The sequence below is a fragment of the Myotis lucifugus genome, unplaced genomic scaffold, assembly GCF_000147115.1.
Source record: "Myotis lucifugus unplaced genomic scaffold, Myoluc2.0 scaffold_1699, whole genome shotgun sequence".
NCBI classification, from domain to species: domain Eukaryota; kingdom Metazoa; phylum Chordata; class Mammalia; order Chiroptera; family Vespertilionidae; genus Myotis; species Myotis lucifugus.
Genome location: NW_005872747.1, coordinates 1 through 17,353, shown reverse-complemented (window position 1 = coordinate 17,353; position 17,353 = coordinate 1). Strand labels below are relative to the sequence as shown.

The 17,353-nt window shown below is 59.5% G+C and overlaps 1 protein-coding gene across 1 annotated transcript; it reads left to right on the top strand.

Annotated features, from left to right (window-relative positions):
- Positions 1-6,032: 6,032 nt before the first annotated feature.
- On the top strand, positions 6,033-15,325 carry LOC102442232 (membrane-associated phosphatidylinositol transfer protein 2-like; the record flags this gene model as incomplete). The annotated part of the gene is made up of 4 exons (XM_023748704.1): positions 6,033-6,052; positions 8,558-8,733; positions 13,611-13,825; positions 15,148-15,325. Coding segments are annotated over exons 2-4 (471 nt in total), but the record flags the coding sequence as incomplete, so codon positions are not given.
- Positions 15,326-17,353: the final 2,028 nt, after the last annotated feature.

The following is a 17,353-nucleotide window of genomic DNA, read 5'->3' as shown; positions in this document are numbered from 1 at the left end:
AAACCAAACGCTTTTTCATAACTCATTTGGCAGCCAAATCGCATCTGAACCGAGGTGAGGCTATTTATAGCCGGGGAGGCTATCTATAGCCTTTCTGTGTTCTCCGTTCACACATTTCACCGCAGAAACGTCCAATTTGGTCACTGATGCTGCTGGAAAATGCGCTGTTACCATCGAACGAACGTGTGGGGAGAGTTCTGAATCCTTAAACGCCTCTGGCCCCGGGGGAAGGCCTCTACTTTGTACAAATAGCACCTGCGCCCCACCCGCCACAGCGTCCCTCCCCAGAGGCTCCCGGAGCTGAAGGGGCGATGCCACCCACAGCGCCTCCAGCCCCCGGCCCCTGGCAGGACCCAGCGGTTGGCTATTTTTAATATCCCTGTAGGCGCGGGAACACATCTCCGCTGCCAGGCACGGCGTGGGGTGCTCTGCACACTCATGCCTGACCCCCTCCTTGGATGTATCCACATCCCCCCTGTACAGATGAGCAAATGGAGGCTCACGCTGGAACTGGGCGGGAGCAAGCATGTGGCACCAGGTGCGCAGGGAGGGCGGCCTGGCCGGGAGGAGGGGAAGCAGGAGCCCGCATGTTGCAGGGCCTCCCGGGGCCCACCTCCCGCGGTGGCTCCTGCCTCTCACTTAGTCCCTTCTGCGTGAGCGCCTGTGTCATCCCCGACCTCCTGTGTGCCCAGCAGCTGGTGCTGAGAGCGCCCGACTCGCCCCAGGCGAGCAGTGACTTCAGTGCACACCTGTCGGGTCCCCGGCAAGGCCAGAGCCGGAGCTCAGCGGACAGGGGAACTTTAGGGCAGGTTCCCCTCTCTGGTCATTGGCCTCCTTCTTTCTTCTTTTTCTCTAATATATACTTTTATTGACCTCAGAGAGGAAGGGAGAGATAGAAACATCAATGATGAGAGAGAATCATCGATCGGTATTGATCGGCTGCCTCCTGCACATCCCCTACTGGTGATCAAGCCCACAACCCAGGCATGTGCCTCAACCGGGAATCGAACCGTGACCTCCTGGTTCATAGGTCGACGCTCAACCACTGAGCCACCCTGGCCGGGCCTCGTGGGCCTCATTCTTAATGAAATCCTGGGGAAGTGCCAAGTGCAGGGGACCCCCTAATTGGGCTGAATGTGTAGAGACCCAGATCCCCAGGCCTAGGCCTAGGGCGGGGAGGGCAGTGTCCATCACACAGGGCTGGAGAGAGCAGAAAGACTGCGAGCCTTTCTCTGTCAACCCAGAGGAGCTTCCTGGAAGAAGGAGGCAGGGCAGTGCAATTAGATCTGACCCAGGCCCGCCAAGGCACCCTCTGGGGTGGTGGCCGGGGGTGGGGAGGGCACCGTCCCCACGTCTGTCTGCTCAGGTGAAGCCTTTGGGGCGGGAGGAGGGGGAGAAGCTGGCACGGAGCCCTGGGGGGCGGCCCTAAATAGAAGAGGAGTTTGTCTCCCAGGCAACGTGAGTGTGAGCTCCCAGCCCCCGCGCCTCCACGTGGGCCCAGCGCCGCCTGAGAGCTCCCGCCGAGTCCAGGTGTCAGCCCTCCCTCCCGGTCGGTCAGCGGAGGCCAGAGTTAGGAGACCGGCAAGTGGCCCAGCTCAGCTTCACGCTTTTCCCACTGACCCCCCACCACCGCCCCGACCTCAGGGCCGGGATCGGGGACTCAGTCCTGGGACCCTCAGAGCTGACACAGGAAGCTGGACGGGGCTGGGGACCAGGAGTGTCGCAGGAGCCAGGTGGACCTGGGAGCACAGGTGGGGGAGGTTAACGTCTCCGGGAAGAGCCCCAGAGGGGCGGGGGCTGCGACGGCGGCTGGTGGGGTGTGACCCTGCAGTTAAACGGTGTCGCTCTGGACCTCCCCTCCATTTCTGTCCGTTTTGCTTTCGCATAGTTTCCACTGACATATTACACATGTGTGCATGTCTGTCTTGAAACCATTAGGTTATTGCCCGGCCGGCGTGGCTCAGTGGTTGAGCATCGACCTATGAACCGGGAGGCCACTACTTCGATTCCCGGTCGGAGCACATGCCCGGGTTGCGGGCTCGATCCCCAGTGTGGGGCGTGCAGGAGGCAGCTGATCAATGATTCTCTCTCATCGTTGATGTTTCTCTCTCCCTCTCCCTCTCCCTTCCTCTCTAAAATCAATATAAAAAATATATATATTTAAAACCAACAAAAACCCCCCATCATGTTACTAGTATATTGGGGACACTTGTAGACAAGGCAACTGGGGAGCCCCCGGCACCATCCCCCTCCCCCGCCTGAGTGTTTCTGTGGGGGAGGGCAGCAAGATGGGGGGCTTAGGAGTCTGGCAAGAAGGGGGGGAGTCCCCGCCCAGGGCCTGCTGGAGGTGATCAGAGGACCCCGTCGCCTGAGCTCCCCTCGGAGCAGCGTCGGCTGGTGTGTGTGACGAATTTGCAAACAGGCGCGCGGCGCGGGACAGTGTGTACACAGGAGCCTGCTGTTCCTGCGAAGCTGCGGCAAGATGTCACCGAGCCGGCTTTTATTTTCGTCCCAGGGATTGTGTCTGTTTAGCACCCGCCCGCCTGGCGCCGTGCAGGCAGGTGGGCCCAGCGGGGCGGCGCGTCCCCGCCTCCTGCCGGGAGAAGCCTTCGAGGTCGGCGGACTCCGGGCCCCGGCAGGCGGACTCAGGTTGGCGAGAAGCCCCGGGCAGCCCCCAGATTCCCAGAAAGTGCCCGTGTGTCGCGGTAAAGTCTCGGCGTGGGAGTGGGTGGCGTGTGTCCAGGACACTGGGCTTCGCGCCACCCGCGTCTGCCCTCCACAGCCGCGTCCTTCCCTGGCCGGATCGCCTCCCCGCGGCGCCCGTGGCCTCAGAAGGTCGACGGTGAGGTGTCAGGACGACAAGCGAAAGGAACATACCTCCTGGATTGGGAACCTTTCAGCACCGTGTGATCTTGGGGTCCAGTGACATTGGTCTTCGTGCCCTTGAGGAGCAAAACGCTAGGGAATGACACGCAGAGATTGAAGGGAGGGACGTCGTCCTACAAGTAGTCAGGGCGTCCCGGGTTGTGAGTAACAGAAGTCCTGTCTGTGCTCCCGGGAGAAGGGGACCCGCCCAGGGAGCTCGTATCACCGTGGGAGGAGGGACGGGGCAGCAGGCTCAGCGGCGGCCGGAGCTGCAGATCCAAATGCCACCAGGACTTGCCTCCGCCCCCCCTGCCCCCCTCAGAGCCATGGCACGAGGCACCAACCTCACCAAGGCACCGCACTGGGACTCCCGGCTCCCAGAACTTCGAGAGGATCCGTGTGTGTGTTGTGTAAAGCCACCCGGGGGTGGGGCTTGGTGAGGGCCACCCCCCCAGGGAGCAAGTGCAAGTGCACGCTCCCCGATTGGGAAGAACAGGCCCGAGAAAGGTGGCCGGAGGACCGCGAGCTGGGACCCGAGGGGTCTCAGAGGGGTGGGAACCGGGCTCGCGGGGAAGCAAATAGAGATCTTTCCGGGAACAGCAGACCCTGTGCTGCGTCTCCCAGGATTTCTGCAAATAACCTCCGCAGAACACGAGCAGTCCGGAGTCAAAAATAACTCACCGGGCGGAGGCGCAGATCAGCAGCCCGAGCCGCGGGGCGAGGGCAGAGGCAGCCCAGGCCGCCGGCCTTCAGGTGCGGCAGCGTGTAGGCGCCCTGGATCCCACAGCCATGCTCGCTGCATTGGGGACAAACGAAAGGCAAGGCTGCAAATACGTGCAGGGGACAAAGAAAGGCACGAAAAGCATGAAGCAGATTTGAAAAACACCCACAGAGAATGTTCACAGAATATTCAGAGCTGGAGAGAGGACAGTAACTGGAAGCCAGAGGAGAGGCCGCCTGGAACACAGCCCTGGGGGGGGGGGGGGGCAGCGGCAGACAGGATGGGATGCACCGAGGAGCACACCGAGCCTCCGTCTAAGGAGATTTCCAGAAAGAAAAGAGACAGATGAGCCAGAGGCCGAGCGTGGAGAGATCATCGCTGGGAGTTCCGGACCTGGTGACAGACAGAGGCAGGGCCCGGCCGGGTAGCCCAATTGGTTAGAGCGTCGTCCCCATACACTAAGGTGGTGGGTTCGATCCCCAGTCAGGACACATACAAGAAGCAACCAATGAATGCCCTCTCTCTCTCTCTCTCTCTCTCTCTCTCTCTCTCTTTCTCCAATCAATCAATCAATCAATCAAGAGGCAGGAATGGAGAGTGGTTTGGAGAAGGGGGGAGAGTGCTGGAGACATCATTGAGATTCAGCTCACGAGAGATGCCTGATTCTCTGGGGTCCCCAGGCTGAGCGCTAGATTCCTGCCCCGCCCCCAGAATGCTCCGGGAGATGCCCAGCCCTTCCCTGTGACTCCTGTCCAACCTTGGTCAGGTCCTCCTGCCCACGAGTTGCCGATGGGCAGTTCCTGAGCAGGGAGGGGTCCTCACGCTAGGATAAGGTGACCCTGAGGGGCGGGCCTTGAGACTATTGAAAACATTGTCCCAAAGCGGGCGGGGCCCTCTGCCCGCACTGCCCAGCTCCCGGGAGTGCCAGTCCTGTTGTCCGTGAGAACGTCACCGCTGGGCGCCGGGCAGTGCCCAGTCTGTGCAGCTGGACAGGCAGCCCAGCTCCCTCTGGTGCCTTCGCCTCCCACATTATGCCCACGGGGCTTTCCGAGCCTGACCAGTGTTTATTTTTCCTCTGTGCTTTTTCCCTCCCTCCCTCCCGCCCTGGACAAGGCTGGCATCCATCAGCAGCGGGAGGGTTTTTATGGGGCACTGAAGGGAAGCTAATAATTCTGAGAAGAAGGGCCAGTTCCCTGGGAAACTTTCCAGGCATGCGGTGTTCTCCGGCCACCCTGGGAGGCCTGGCCACACTGATCGCTCACTCGCTGAGGTTGAGCAAGACCCGGGCAGAGCTGTGCAGACACGAGTTTGCTTGGGCACACGCGTGTGCGCACCGCCCCTGGGGACCCTGGCCCGGCCTTTTGGCCCCGGATGCAGCTTGGCCTGCTGGCTGCCTTCTGAGTAGAACATTTGGACCTAATGTGGGTGGCCTGAGGCACCTGCACCCGCTCACCCCAGAGTGCAGTAGACCAGGCCCGGGTCGCAGGCCAGAAAACGCAGACTGTCATGCCTTCTGCCCGTGGCTCTGTGTGGCTTTGTCAAGTGGCTCGGCCCCTCCGGCTTTCTCTTCCCGCCTGGCCCCGCTGCTTCCCAGCACTGCCTGTCCGAGTGCGATAAACGGTACATCGCGAGCGGCCACTCCGAGGTCACGCCCCTATCTCATCAGGGCCCCGCGCCGCCGTGGGTGACAGGGCACAGCCTCTGTCTGTCCGTCTGTCTGTCTGGGCTTGTGCCCCTGCACACACTCTCAGGGGGTGGGGGTGGGGGGGCTCGTCTGGCTCTGCGAACAGTTTGAGTCACAGATGCTGTCAAGAAGCCGGCGGTTGTTCCTGGGACGCGGCAGGGAGGGTGCGCTGTTCTTGGCGGCGCCTCTGCTCTGAGGAGCAGCTAACGGAGCAGTTTGCCGTCAGCGTCAGCACGTTGGCTGCTCGGTGGTGTCGTTTGCCGGGAGATGGGCTTGGGGACCCTTTGCCCTGGGGCAGGATGCTTTGCTCTCTGCACCTGAGCGATAAAAGCCCCCCACCCTCCTCCCTGGTGCTGTCTGGGTTGGGGTGTTCCCAGCAGGGGGGGGGGCACGAAGCCCTCCAGCTCGTCACACCTGCGAAATCCAGGCGTCATCTCCTCCTTTATAAACGGATGTTTGGACTGAAGTGGGGGTCCTCGGGGCCCAGCCGTTCACTGTCTTAAAGGGAAAGGTGAGCCCGGCCGGCGTGGCTCAGTGGTTGAGCGTCGCTCTATGAACCAGGAGGTCACGGTTTGGTTGCAGGCTCGATCCCCAGTGGGTGGCCTGCAGGAGGCAGCTGATCAATGATTCTTTCTCATCACTGATGTTTCTCTCCCTCTCTCTCTCTCCCTCTCCCTTCCGCTCTGAAATCAATAAACACTAGATGTTTTTAAAGAAGATAAGGTGAAGCTACTCTGAGGGCAGGGACCCCCAGCTCCTTCCAGCTCAGACGTTCTCTGGGGGTAAGCCTGGTTCTGCCTTTACCCTCAGGGGACAGAGAGGCAGCCGATGGGTGAACTTCATACACACACCCTCCTGCCCCACCCAGGCCTGGCGGCTGGGCCCTGGGGTACAAAAAACGGCCCCTTTCCTCTCCCACGGACCTGCGGCCCCTCGTTCGTCTGGAGCCCGTCCTCCTAGATGGATGGGGGCAGATGAAGTTCTTCTCCTGTGACCCACGCTGGCCCCTGATTGGGGACCGGCAGGTTTGGGAAGCAGGGGGTGGAGGAAGCCGAGGAGAGACCACAGAAAGGCAGTAGAGGTGTTCCAGATGCCCCAGGGCCCCAGGAGCTGCGTGTGGCCCCGGCTTCCCTGCCAGCAGCCCCACTCCCACCCCCCCACCCCACCCCACCCCCGTACTGCCAAGCCAGGGCAGGCTCCGCTGGCCCACCTGGGAGCCGCTCCAGACCTAATGGGCAGAACGCAGCCGAGTTGCGTTTGGACGCGTTCCGTCCGCGTGGCCCCCGCACGGCCTCGTCAGGCCCCCGCCGATCGTGGAAACATGGGTTTGGTTCTGTGCCCCGATTCTCATGCTTCCCTCCCAGGTAGGGCGTCTCGCTGTGGCCTCCGCTGGAAAGACTTGTCCGCCCTTCCTGCCTGCTCCGTGCGCCGCTCCCCCCTTCCAGCCACACCCTGTAGCCCACCCCAGGGTCTTCTCCGCAGCCCCTCCAGCCTGGCCACCCGCCCCTTTGAGCCAGAAGCTGTTTCTGCTGCCCGGATGTTGCCTTTTCCTTTTTAAAATATTTTTTTATTAAATATATTTTTTATTGACTTCAGAGAAGAAGGGAGAGGGAGAAAGAGATAGAAACATCAATGATGAGAGAGAACATGGATGGGCTGCCTCCTGCACGCCCCACACTGGGGATCGAGCCCACAGCCCCGGCCTGTGGGAGCAGGAGTGGAACCGTGGCCTCCTGGTTCACAGGTCACGCCTAGCCACGGAGCCACGCCAGCTGAGCTGGACGCTGCCTTTTCCCTACGAGGCCCGGAGGGTCCCTGACGACCCTGGGCTCCTGCCCTTGGTTCCGTGGATGGCACCACGCCTTCTCCGTCAGCTGCAGGCCTGTGCCCTCTCCTCCCTTCGTGGCTCTGGCTGGACAGGCTGGCCTGCCTGAGGCCCATGAGGGTGACCCCCACCCCAAATCCAGGCCCGGGCTCCAGACACACCTTGCCCAGGCGGATCCCTCCCCCTAGGACGGCCCTGGTGGCCACGCCCACTGGCCTCCACTCTGACGTTGTCTGGGCTGCTGTTTCCTCAAAGACACTGGTGAACGGGGGTCCTTCCTAGGGTCGTGAACACAGGGCTTCGGGAGCCCAAGACTTTCCTAGAGACCTGGGCCGGGTGCCGTAATTGAGGCTCCATGGGGGGTCCGTCCCTGTCCTCCCAGGGAGGGGCCAGGGCTGTGCTCCTGGGGCGGGGTGCGCACTGGTCACCCAGAGTCCTCGCCTGGCTTCCCTCATAGCAAGGCCTCTCGAGACTTCCTTTTTCTTTCCCCCTCTCCCTGTGCCAGGCCCCCAGGGCTGCCCTGTGCAGAGCAGGGAAAGATCATTCTGTCTAGCCCCCCCTCCCACCCCCCCCACCAGCGGGGACGATGAAATGTGTGTCTGCCTCGCGCGACCGGGCCGCCGGAATGAGCGTAATGAGATTGTCTGAGGGTTCAGCTGCCGGGCAGGCGAGGAGGGCTCGGGGGACAGGCAGACACACAGCCACTCCGCCTTCTTTCTGAGGGTTGAGTCTGCCCGGGGCCCCTTGCTTCGGGCTCAACCAGGAAGAAAGCAGGGGGGCCCCATCGTGCCCACCAGGGCCTGGCAAGGGGCCGTGTGTCCTTCGGACGGACGTGCGTGCCCTGGGTGCTCGGCCGTGTTTCCCTGATGGGGCTTGGGGTCTGCAGTGCAGGCGGGAAGCTGGGCCACACACAGGCCTGGACGCCTGCCTTCCAGCCCCTGCTCAGACGCTGACTGCCAGCCGGGTGCTGGTTGGAACTGGGCTGAGCGGATGGGAGAATTTTGTGGGAGGTGAGATGAAAGATCCAAGAGATTAGGGAATTTGCTCACGGCCACAGCTTGGGAGGAGGTGAAGGATCTGGCTGACTCAAAGGCTATGATTTCTTTCTTATGTTTTTTGGTTTTTATTGATTTGAAGGGAGAGAGAGAGAGAAACATCGATGAGAGAGAAAGATCAGTTGGCTGCCTCCTGCACGCCCCCTACTGGGGATCAAGCCTGCAACCCGGGCAGATGCCCTGACCAGGAGTCAAACCAGCGACCTCCTGGTGCACGGAATGACACCCCACCAACTGAGCCACGCTGGAGGCTGGGGCAGGGGACGTGTTCAAAGTCACGTGGTGGGCTCGCGGCAGAACGGGGACCAGAACTCCAGCCGCAGGTGCAGGCCCCGCCCTTCCTCCGTGTTCTTGTTCCCATCAGTCTTTGCAGAAGGCGACTCACCTGTCCTTTCTCTCCCCCTCAGGGGTCCTCGGTGAGCCCTGTCATGGTTCTTTAAGGAACCTCGTCGCCTAGAAGTCCCAACACGCAGTTCCCCGTCGCCGGGAAGGCGTGGACTCCAAGATGATCATAAAGGAGTATCGGATTCCTCTGCCGATGACCGTGGAGGAGTACCGCATCGCCCAGCTCTACATGATACAGGTGGGTCGGGGGCGGGGCTGGCCACGCCGGGCGCACACACAGCCCTCCGCACCGTGCACTGGGTGGCAGTGTGGCCTTCGTGCACCGTGTCTGCCCGCTGGGCTCCTGGTTAGTGTCTGGCTGCCAAGCACGGTGCCGGATACACCACGGCGCGCCGTGGGATGCCTGTGGCATGGGTGGTCTTGCCAGCGCTGTATTCACGACATAGAACACCCGTCATCTCACTGATCCCAGATGTTATTCTCATGTTTAGTCAGCTCGGCTGCTGGAACAAAATACCCCAGACTTGGGGGCTGGAACAAGGGACTTGACTTGTCACCATTCTGGAGGCTGGGAAGTCCAAGGTCAAGGTGCTGACAGGCTGGGTGTCTGGGGAGGGCTCTCTTCTTGGCTTGCAGACAGCCACCTTCCTACTGTGTCTTACATGGCAGAGAGGGGAGGGGCTCTCTGAGGTCTTTTTTGTTAAACTTTATCTTTATTGTTGAAAGTATTACAGATGTCCCCTTTGTTGTGGTGGTGGTTGTTTTTTTCCCATTGATGCCCCTCCACCCCCTACTGGCCCCTCCTAGGCCTTTGCCATTATTGTCTCTGTCCACGGGCTATGCATATCTGCATATAAATTCCCCAGTTAATCCCTCCCCGCTACCCACCCCCCATGGGGTCTCTTTTTATATGAACGCTAATCCCTGGCGGGGACGCCACCCTGATGATCTAATCATCTCCCAAAGGCCTGGCCCCTTCACACCATCACATTGGAGGGCCAGCTTCAGCACATGCATTCTGAGGGGGCGGGGCACAGACATTCAGTCCAAAGCAACCCATTCGACAGACAGGGAGGTGCAAGGCCCAGAGACGTTAACTGACTGGCTTGGGAGCCCACAGCCCGCCTCCCACCTCCCAGGTCCACCTCATCTTACTCCCCTGGGCCGCCTTCGAGACAGTGGTGACCGCCACATGGCTGATTTACAGTCGCACATGAGTGTGAGGAGACAGCTCCCTGTGAGGAGCCGGAGAAGGCCACCCCACCCCAGAGGGCTCCGGCCTCCCTCCTCGGCGCCTGAGCATCCTGGAACACGGGACCCGCTGCTCATGGCCCAGATGGGACCACAGCTCTGTGCAGTCCCCATCCCAGCACCCCTGGCACCCTCTTGCTGCCCCAGCCCTTGGCCCAGCCGCACAGCTTCCCTCCCAGTTCAGGGTCTGATGATAAACCTGCTCTGGGCCCAGCTCTGGGCGTGTGGATGCCTCGGTCTAGCCTCTGGCCATGCTGTCCCCCACTACCCCCCCCCCCCAGTCGCAGAATCATCACACAGGAGCCGGGGGAGCCCAGGCCAGCAGGGCCGCCACCACACCCCTGGGTTTGCTTGGTGGCTCCCACCCTTCAGCCCAGGTCTGGGGCGTGCGTTAGGAGCTCCCTGCAGAGCCGGCCCCCAGCTCCCTCCTGGGAGCAGCTCGATGGGGCTGCTGGAGTGTGAGCGGCTCTCGGCGCGGGAAGCTCGACTGGGAAGAGGACAGAGGCAAACTCGGCCTCTCTGGGGGGCAGTTTGCTCCAAACTGCTTCAGGAGCGCCACTCAATTCCCTCTCGAGCCACCTACCCCGCAGTTATTCCTCGAGAGCAGGGGGGGAGGGAGAGGCTCTCAGCCCCCAGCCCCGAGCACCCCGGAAATCGCTCAGCCCGTGCAAGGCCCCGGCTGGCCCGCCACAGCCGCTGTTTGTGCTGGGCTCCGTAATGCCCACCCACAACCAGGGGGAGCCCCCCGACTACAGCTGCCCCCACCCCAGGCTCTGTGGCCTGCTGCCTCCAGACCCCTGGGGACTGACTTTCAGCTTCTAGAATATCCAAAGCTTTTTCAAACATTGAACCACCTCGGCCTCTGGGCCCCTCAAAAACACCTGCCATCTTCACCTCTCTTTTGAGATTTAAAAAAAAAATCATCTATTCATATATATATATATAATTGATTTCAGAGGAAGGGAGAGGGAGAGAGAGAGAAAAACATCAACAATGAGAGAGAATCATTGATCGCTGCCTCCTCAGGCCCCCCACTGGGGATCGAGCTCACAAACTGGGCATGTGCCCTGACTGGGAATCGAACTGTGACCTCCCGGTTCATAGGTCAGTGCTCAACCACTGAGCCACACTGGCCTGACAGAAACTTCTATTCTTATGCCTCCCGTGTGATGTCTCCTACGGCCCGGGGGCTGCTCACACCCTCTCCCTCTTCCGAGCCCCACTCCTCCTGCTCCCACATTCGTCTCACCTGCACCTGGGCCTGAGTTCCCAGGGTCTCCATCCGCCATGGGGGAGACAGACAACCCCCTTATCTCCACTGTGTGCAGGTTTCACGGGTGTGAACATAATCAGTCAGACCTCAGTAAAGCTGTTAACACGATAAGTTAAACTCACCAGACTTTTCTGTGCCCGGCCTGGGCCGAAGGCTGGGTTACACAGATGTACTGGGGATTGAGCCCACAACCCGGGCCTGTGCCTTGACCGGGAATCGAACCGTGACCTCCTGGTTCATAGGTCCACTGAGCCACACCGGCCGGGCACATGTTCAAGGTTTTAAAAACAAATGAAAAGTTGGCCTGTCTGGGAGAGAACCTGCTCTCCTGGAAGAGGCGGGGCAAATGCTTAGCTCCCAGCGAGCCCTGGGCAGAGCTCAGCCAGGACCCTGGACAGCGCTGGGAGTGCTGCTTGACGGGGGTGGGGGGCTGCTTGCTCTTTGCCGTTTCCCACCCCCTTCATTAGCCACCCACCCGGGAGCCTCCTGTTTCTGAAGAATCCTGCCTCCTGGGGTCTGTGCTTTGCCCGCACCAGGCCCAAGGTGGCTCAGCCCCTCCTGTGCGGCCTCAGGCCCCGGGGAGGGAGAGGGCAGGGTTCTCCAGCCAGCCTGCGCCCGCAAAGCAGGCGGGGGTCACAGGTGTGTGCGTGTGAGCATGCGCACACCTGCTGTTCGGGAAGCTGACCGAAGGTAGCCTTGGCGGTGCCATCGTGTCACCATGGAAACAGATGCTGGGCTTAAAGTCGCCAGCATCTCAACCTCGAGGTTTTCTGCATAAGCAGAAACCTGAGCTTTTGAACACCGGCCAGGACGTTGGTGCCGAGAGACGCTCAGAGGTGACCCAGGCGTCCTACCCAGCCCAGGCAGGGGCTCCCTACTCCCCACTCCCCACAGGTGATCTGTCTGAAGTCTGAGAGAGAGCAGGAGACAGGATCGGTTTTGGCGTGTGTGTGTGTGTTTTGTCGTATACCAGCTTCATTGAGATGTAAGTCACGCACCAACCAATTCACATGTTTACTGTGTACAGTGTAGTGGTTTCCATTATGTTATGAAACCACAATCAATTTAGAGCATTTTCAGCTCCTCAAAAAGAAGTCATTTTCCGTTCCCAGCCCCCCATCCCTGGGCAACCAATAATCTGCTTCCTGACTGTGGATTTGCCCATTCCGGATGTTTCGTAGAAATAGGATCACACAGAATGTGGCCTTTGTGTCCGGCTTTTCTCACTCAGCATGTTTTCAAGGTTCATCCACGTTGTAGCAGGTGGCAGTATTTCATTTTTATGGATGAATCATAGTCCATTGTATGGATATAATTTGTTTATCCTTTGTTGTTGTTGTTAATCCTCACCCGAGGATATTTTTCCCATTGATGTTTAGAAAGAGTGAGTGGAAGGAAGGGAGGGAGGGGAGAGAGAGAGAGAAACATCGATGTGAGAGAGACACATCGATTGGTTGCCTCCAGCACATGCCCTGACCGGGGCCGGGGATCAAACCTGCAACCCAGGTACGTGCCCTTGACTGGGAATCGAACCCATGACCCTTCGGTGCACCACACTGACCAGAGCTGTTTACCCATTTTTCAGTTCGTGGAGATCTGGGTTGGTTCCGCCTCCTGGCTGTTGTGACTGGTGCTGCTATGCACACGGGTGTCCAAGTTCGTGTGCTGACCTATGTTTTCGTTTCCTCGGATGTATGCCTAGGAGTGGAACTGCTGAGCCGTGTGGGAACTCTGTGTCCACCTTTTTGAGGAGCCGCCACACGATTTTCCACGACGACTCTATCATATCGCATTCCCACCAGCAGTGCATGACGGTTCCAGTGTCTCCACATCCTCACCAACACTTGCTAATCGTTTGGCTTCTTAGCCATCCTAATGGGCGTGAAGGGGTATCTCATTGTAGATTTGATTGCCATTTCCCTGATGACTAGAGGGCTGAAGCATCTTCTCATGGGCTTGTTGGCCATTTGCGTGTTTTTTTTTTTTGGAGAAATGACTATTCAAGCCCCTTGTGCATTTTTGAATTGGGTTATTTCCTTCTTTGTTGTTGAGTCATAAGAGTTTTTAATATGTTTTGTATACACAGCCCTTATCAGATATATTATTTACAAAAATGTTCTCCCATTCGGTGGATTGCCTTCCTCTTTCTTCTTAGTGTCCTGTGATGCACAAAAGTTTTACATTTTTTATGGAAAAACCATTATCTATTTTACCTTTGGTTGCTTGCGCTTAAGAAACCATTGTCAGATCCAAGATGATGAAGACTTGCCCCCTGTATCTTCTTTATGTGTGGTGTGAGGTAGGGGTCCAGCTTCATTCTTTTCCATGTGGAGAGCCAATTGTCCCAGCACCATTTGAAAAGACTATTCTTTCCCCATTGAGTGGTCTTGGCATCCTTGTTGAAAATTAATATATATAGTTTGCAGATACAGGTACATGGGTTTCCTTCTAGACTCCTGCCTCTCCTACATAGATCTGCTTATTGTAGGCTCCTCCTCCCACTCAGCTCTCCGGGGCTTGATCACCTGAGCCCCTTCCCTTCTGTAGAGCACTGTGGCCCCCACACATGGATGGTGCCTTTGTCCCCACAGAAGAAGAGCCGCAACGAGACATATGGCGAAGGCAGCGGCGTGGAGATCCTGGAGAACAGGCCATACACGGACGGCCCAGGCGGCTCCGGACAGTACACACACAAGGTGTACCACGTGGGCAGGCACATTCCCAGCTGGTTCCGCTCCATCCTGCCCAAGGCGGGCCTGCGGGTGGTGGAGGAGTCCTGGAACGCCTACCCCTACACTCGAACCAGGTGAGCAGGGAGGCGCCCTGCGGCATAGATCCCGGGAGCAGCCCTCCAGGTAGGCTCAGCCCCTGCACCCCAGGCTTCCGGGGAGCTGAGCCTCTATTCCAGGTAGGGGCGCCCTGAAGGTCCGCTGGGGTCCCCTGCAGGAAACAGGCAGAAGAGGGGTGTCAGGGAGGGAGGCCTGGAAGGCATGAGTTCAGCAAGGTCCGGCCGAGACCCCCTTGTCATCTGGGAGCTCAGGGAATACAAACTAAACCTTCATGTTCACCTGAGAATTGGGGACAGTCAGCAGCTGGGAAGAAGCACGACCTGAGGGTAGACCAGATGGCCCAGATTCCCTCCAACCCCGAGACCCTCAGCTAGGTGCCATGTTGAACTGGGGTCTCCTTTAGATCCCCCGGTGGGAGGTTCTTCACTCTGTGCCCCCACCTCACCCAGTGTAGCCGAGCACCACTGGGTTCGACCAGACGGGGTGCGCCCAGCTGGCTGCCCACCTGCTTCCCCACGAGTCTCCTGGGCTCCCTTCCCCATCCTGGGTGAGGGCCCAGAGCTTGGCTGAGGACCCATGGAGGCCATTCCTCCTCCCAACACACTTTCCTCCTCTGAACTCAACCCCAGCCAAGAGAGAAGGGCTGGCCCGGCCTGTATGGCTCAGTGGTTGAGCGTCTACCCATGAACTAGGAGGTCAGGGTTCGATTCCCAGTCAGGGCACATGCCTGGGTTGCAGGCTCGGTCCCCAGTGTGGGGCGTGCAGGAGGCAGCCGATCAATGATTCTCTCTCATCATTGATGTTTCTCTCTCCCTCTCCCTCTCCCTTCCTCTCTCTGAAATCAATAAAAACATTTTAAAAAAGAGAGAGCAGAGGGCTGGTCCCTTGTTACCAGACCTGACTCCTTGTGGGACAGCGGGCAGGGGTGGCCTGTGGCTCGGAGTGCTTGTCCCTTTCCGCCCACTCAGCAGTAGGCTGCGGTAGTTGTACCTGCGTCTGCACCATGCCTCACACACGGGGACCTGGACACGGGGCTTCCAGCAGCTTCCTGCCACATCTCCCTCTTCCCCTAAACCCACCCCTGCCCCCGCCTGGCCTGGCCTGGGCTGTCCTTGGGACGAGGGGAAGGTCCAGGAGGTGGACAGGACAGATGAGTCCCGTCCACCACTCCAGCCTCCTTCCACCTGGGTCTCCTGCCCTGAGGGTCCAGCAGGCCCTGGCCCGGCCACCCCACGCCCACACCCTCCACCCACGGGTTTGGGTTCGGGTTCGGGTTCGGGTTCGGGTTAGGGTTAGGGTTAGGGTTAGGGTCCTGATGGATGCTTTTCTTCCCCCACAGGTTCACTTGCCCTTTCGTGGAAAAATTCTCCATCGACATTGAAACCTTTTATAAAACCGATGCCGGAGAAAACCCCAACGTGTTCAGCCTGTCGCCCGTGGAAAGGAGCCAGCTGGTGATCGGTAACGTCCACCACGACGCTCCCTCGCTGGGGAGGGCAGGGGCCCTTCTGGGCCGTGTTGGGGTTCCCTGCCCGTGGGCTCCTGTCCTGGGTCTTGAGCAAGCATGGGAGGGGGCACCAGGGGAGACAGGGTAGCCTTCCTGGCCCCATTTTTCTGACATGTACACTGAGGCTTAGTGCCTTTTACACCCGGAGCCCCGCCCCTCCTTCCCTTCGAGAGGTCCCCACCCGTGTGTGCTCAGTGGGCGGGGCGGGGCCGTGTCCCCTTCATGGCAGGCGGCCTCTCCCCCTCTCCCCTCCAGGTGACTGGGCCACGCAGCGAAGGGCCCCATTGGTTAAATCTATTTTTCCAAGAGAGGCCAGAAATCAGAATTTTCATGTGTCATCTCCCAATTCCTCAATGTTGGCAACTAAAGAAAAATCTGTAAATAAACTCACGCTGGCCAAACATACATCTGTGGGGCTGGCGCAGCTCAGCAGCCACCACTCGGGAACCCCGGGTTCCAGGCCCAGGAGCAAGTCACGTGGAGGTGGGTCGGGCAGGTGCTCGGCCGGAGGTGGCCGCTCGCGCCCCAGGAGCGAATTCCCAGGCCGCCTCTCTCATGGGCGTGAAGGGCTTTGTCCCTGAGAACAGCCCTCCATGGGCCCCACTGGGGCCTGGAAGCTGTTACTTTGCTGGGGCTCCTGGAACACAGTGCCACAGATGGGGGGTTGAGGGGGGCGCGGCTTACACCAGAAGCTGACTGCCTCAGAGTCCTGGAGGCCAGAAGCCCAAGGTCGAGGTGTGCCCGGGCTTGGTGCCTCCGGGGTCAGCGAGGAAGGCTCTGTGCCAGGCCTCCCTCCTGCTGGCGGACCTCGGTGTTCCTGGCTTGTAAACGCATCGCCCCAATCTCCGTCGTCATCTCTGCATGGCGTTCTCCCCGCGGCGGCGAGTCAGGGCCAAATGTCCCCTTTTTTGTAAGGACACTGGTCATGTTGGACCAGGGCCACCCTAATGACCTCATTTTCATTTGATTACATCTTTGGAGGCCCTGTGTCCAAATAAGGCCATATTCTGAGCTCCTGGGGGTCAGGACTCTAACACATGAACTTGGGGGGGGGGGCGCGTTCTACCCAGAAATACCCATAACAGGAGGGAAGGCCCCAGCACGACGCAGGCCCCCTGGCAGCTCCGCGGGCTCCCTCCACGGGCCCCTGCATGGCCCCTGCTCCCAGCATCCCCTTGTGGCCTTTCTGCCCGAGCCGGCTGGGCATACGGTCTGATCCAGGCAGGAGTTTTTTTGTTTGTTTTTTAAAAAATATTTTATATATATATATATGTAATTTTTTAAATTTATTTCAGAGAGGAAGGAAGAGGGAGAGAGAGATAGAAACATCCGTGATGAGAGAGAATCATTGATTGGCTGCCTCCTGCATGCCCCCTACTGGGGATTGAGCCCGAAACCCAGGCATGAGCCCTGACTGGGAATCGAACCGTGACCTCCTGGTTCATAGGTCAACACTCAGCCACCCAGCCACGCCGGCCAGACCGGACTTTCATTCCCTGCCCCCGGCCCCTATGCTGTAGCACTTGGTGCTCCGGCCCCTCACTGCTTCTGGTGGAACTCATGTCAACCCACAGCCCAGACCCGGTGCCCACGTGCCAGGGAGATGAGACAGCCCGGGCCTCACTGGGGCAGAGCCCCCCGCATGCCATCCTCCCCACACGGCTCTGAGCCACACACCTGTCCCGGCTCCTTCTCAGCACCTGTGTCCCGGCCCTGCTAACCCACCAGCCTTAGGAGCCAGCAAATCGGTGGTTCTGAGGCAGGTGACAGGCGGTGGCATGGCTCTTGTCCTTCCCAGAGTCACTGCCATTCCTCTTGTCACCCTCCAGCCCCCAGTCCCATTACCCCTGTGGCATCTGCCACCTCCTGTCAGGACTATCCTGGGCCCTTGAATTGGCTCATCCTGTCTCCTCCCTTCGGTCTGGGAGGGTTTCTATGGGCCAGCCTGCCTTCAGACTGTACATAGTGCCACCTGTGCCCCCAGGGCACGACCCACGCACTTGCCTGGCCAGTAATGCTGCAGATCCAGCCGCGCCCT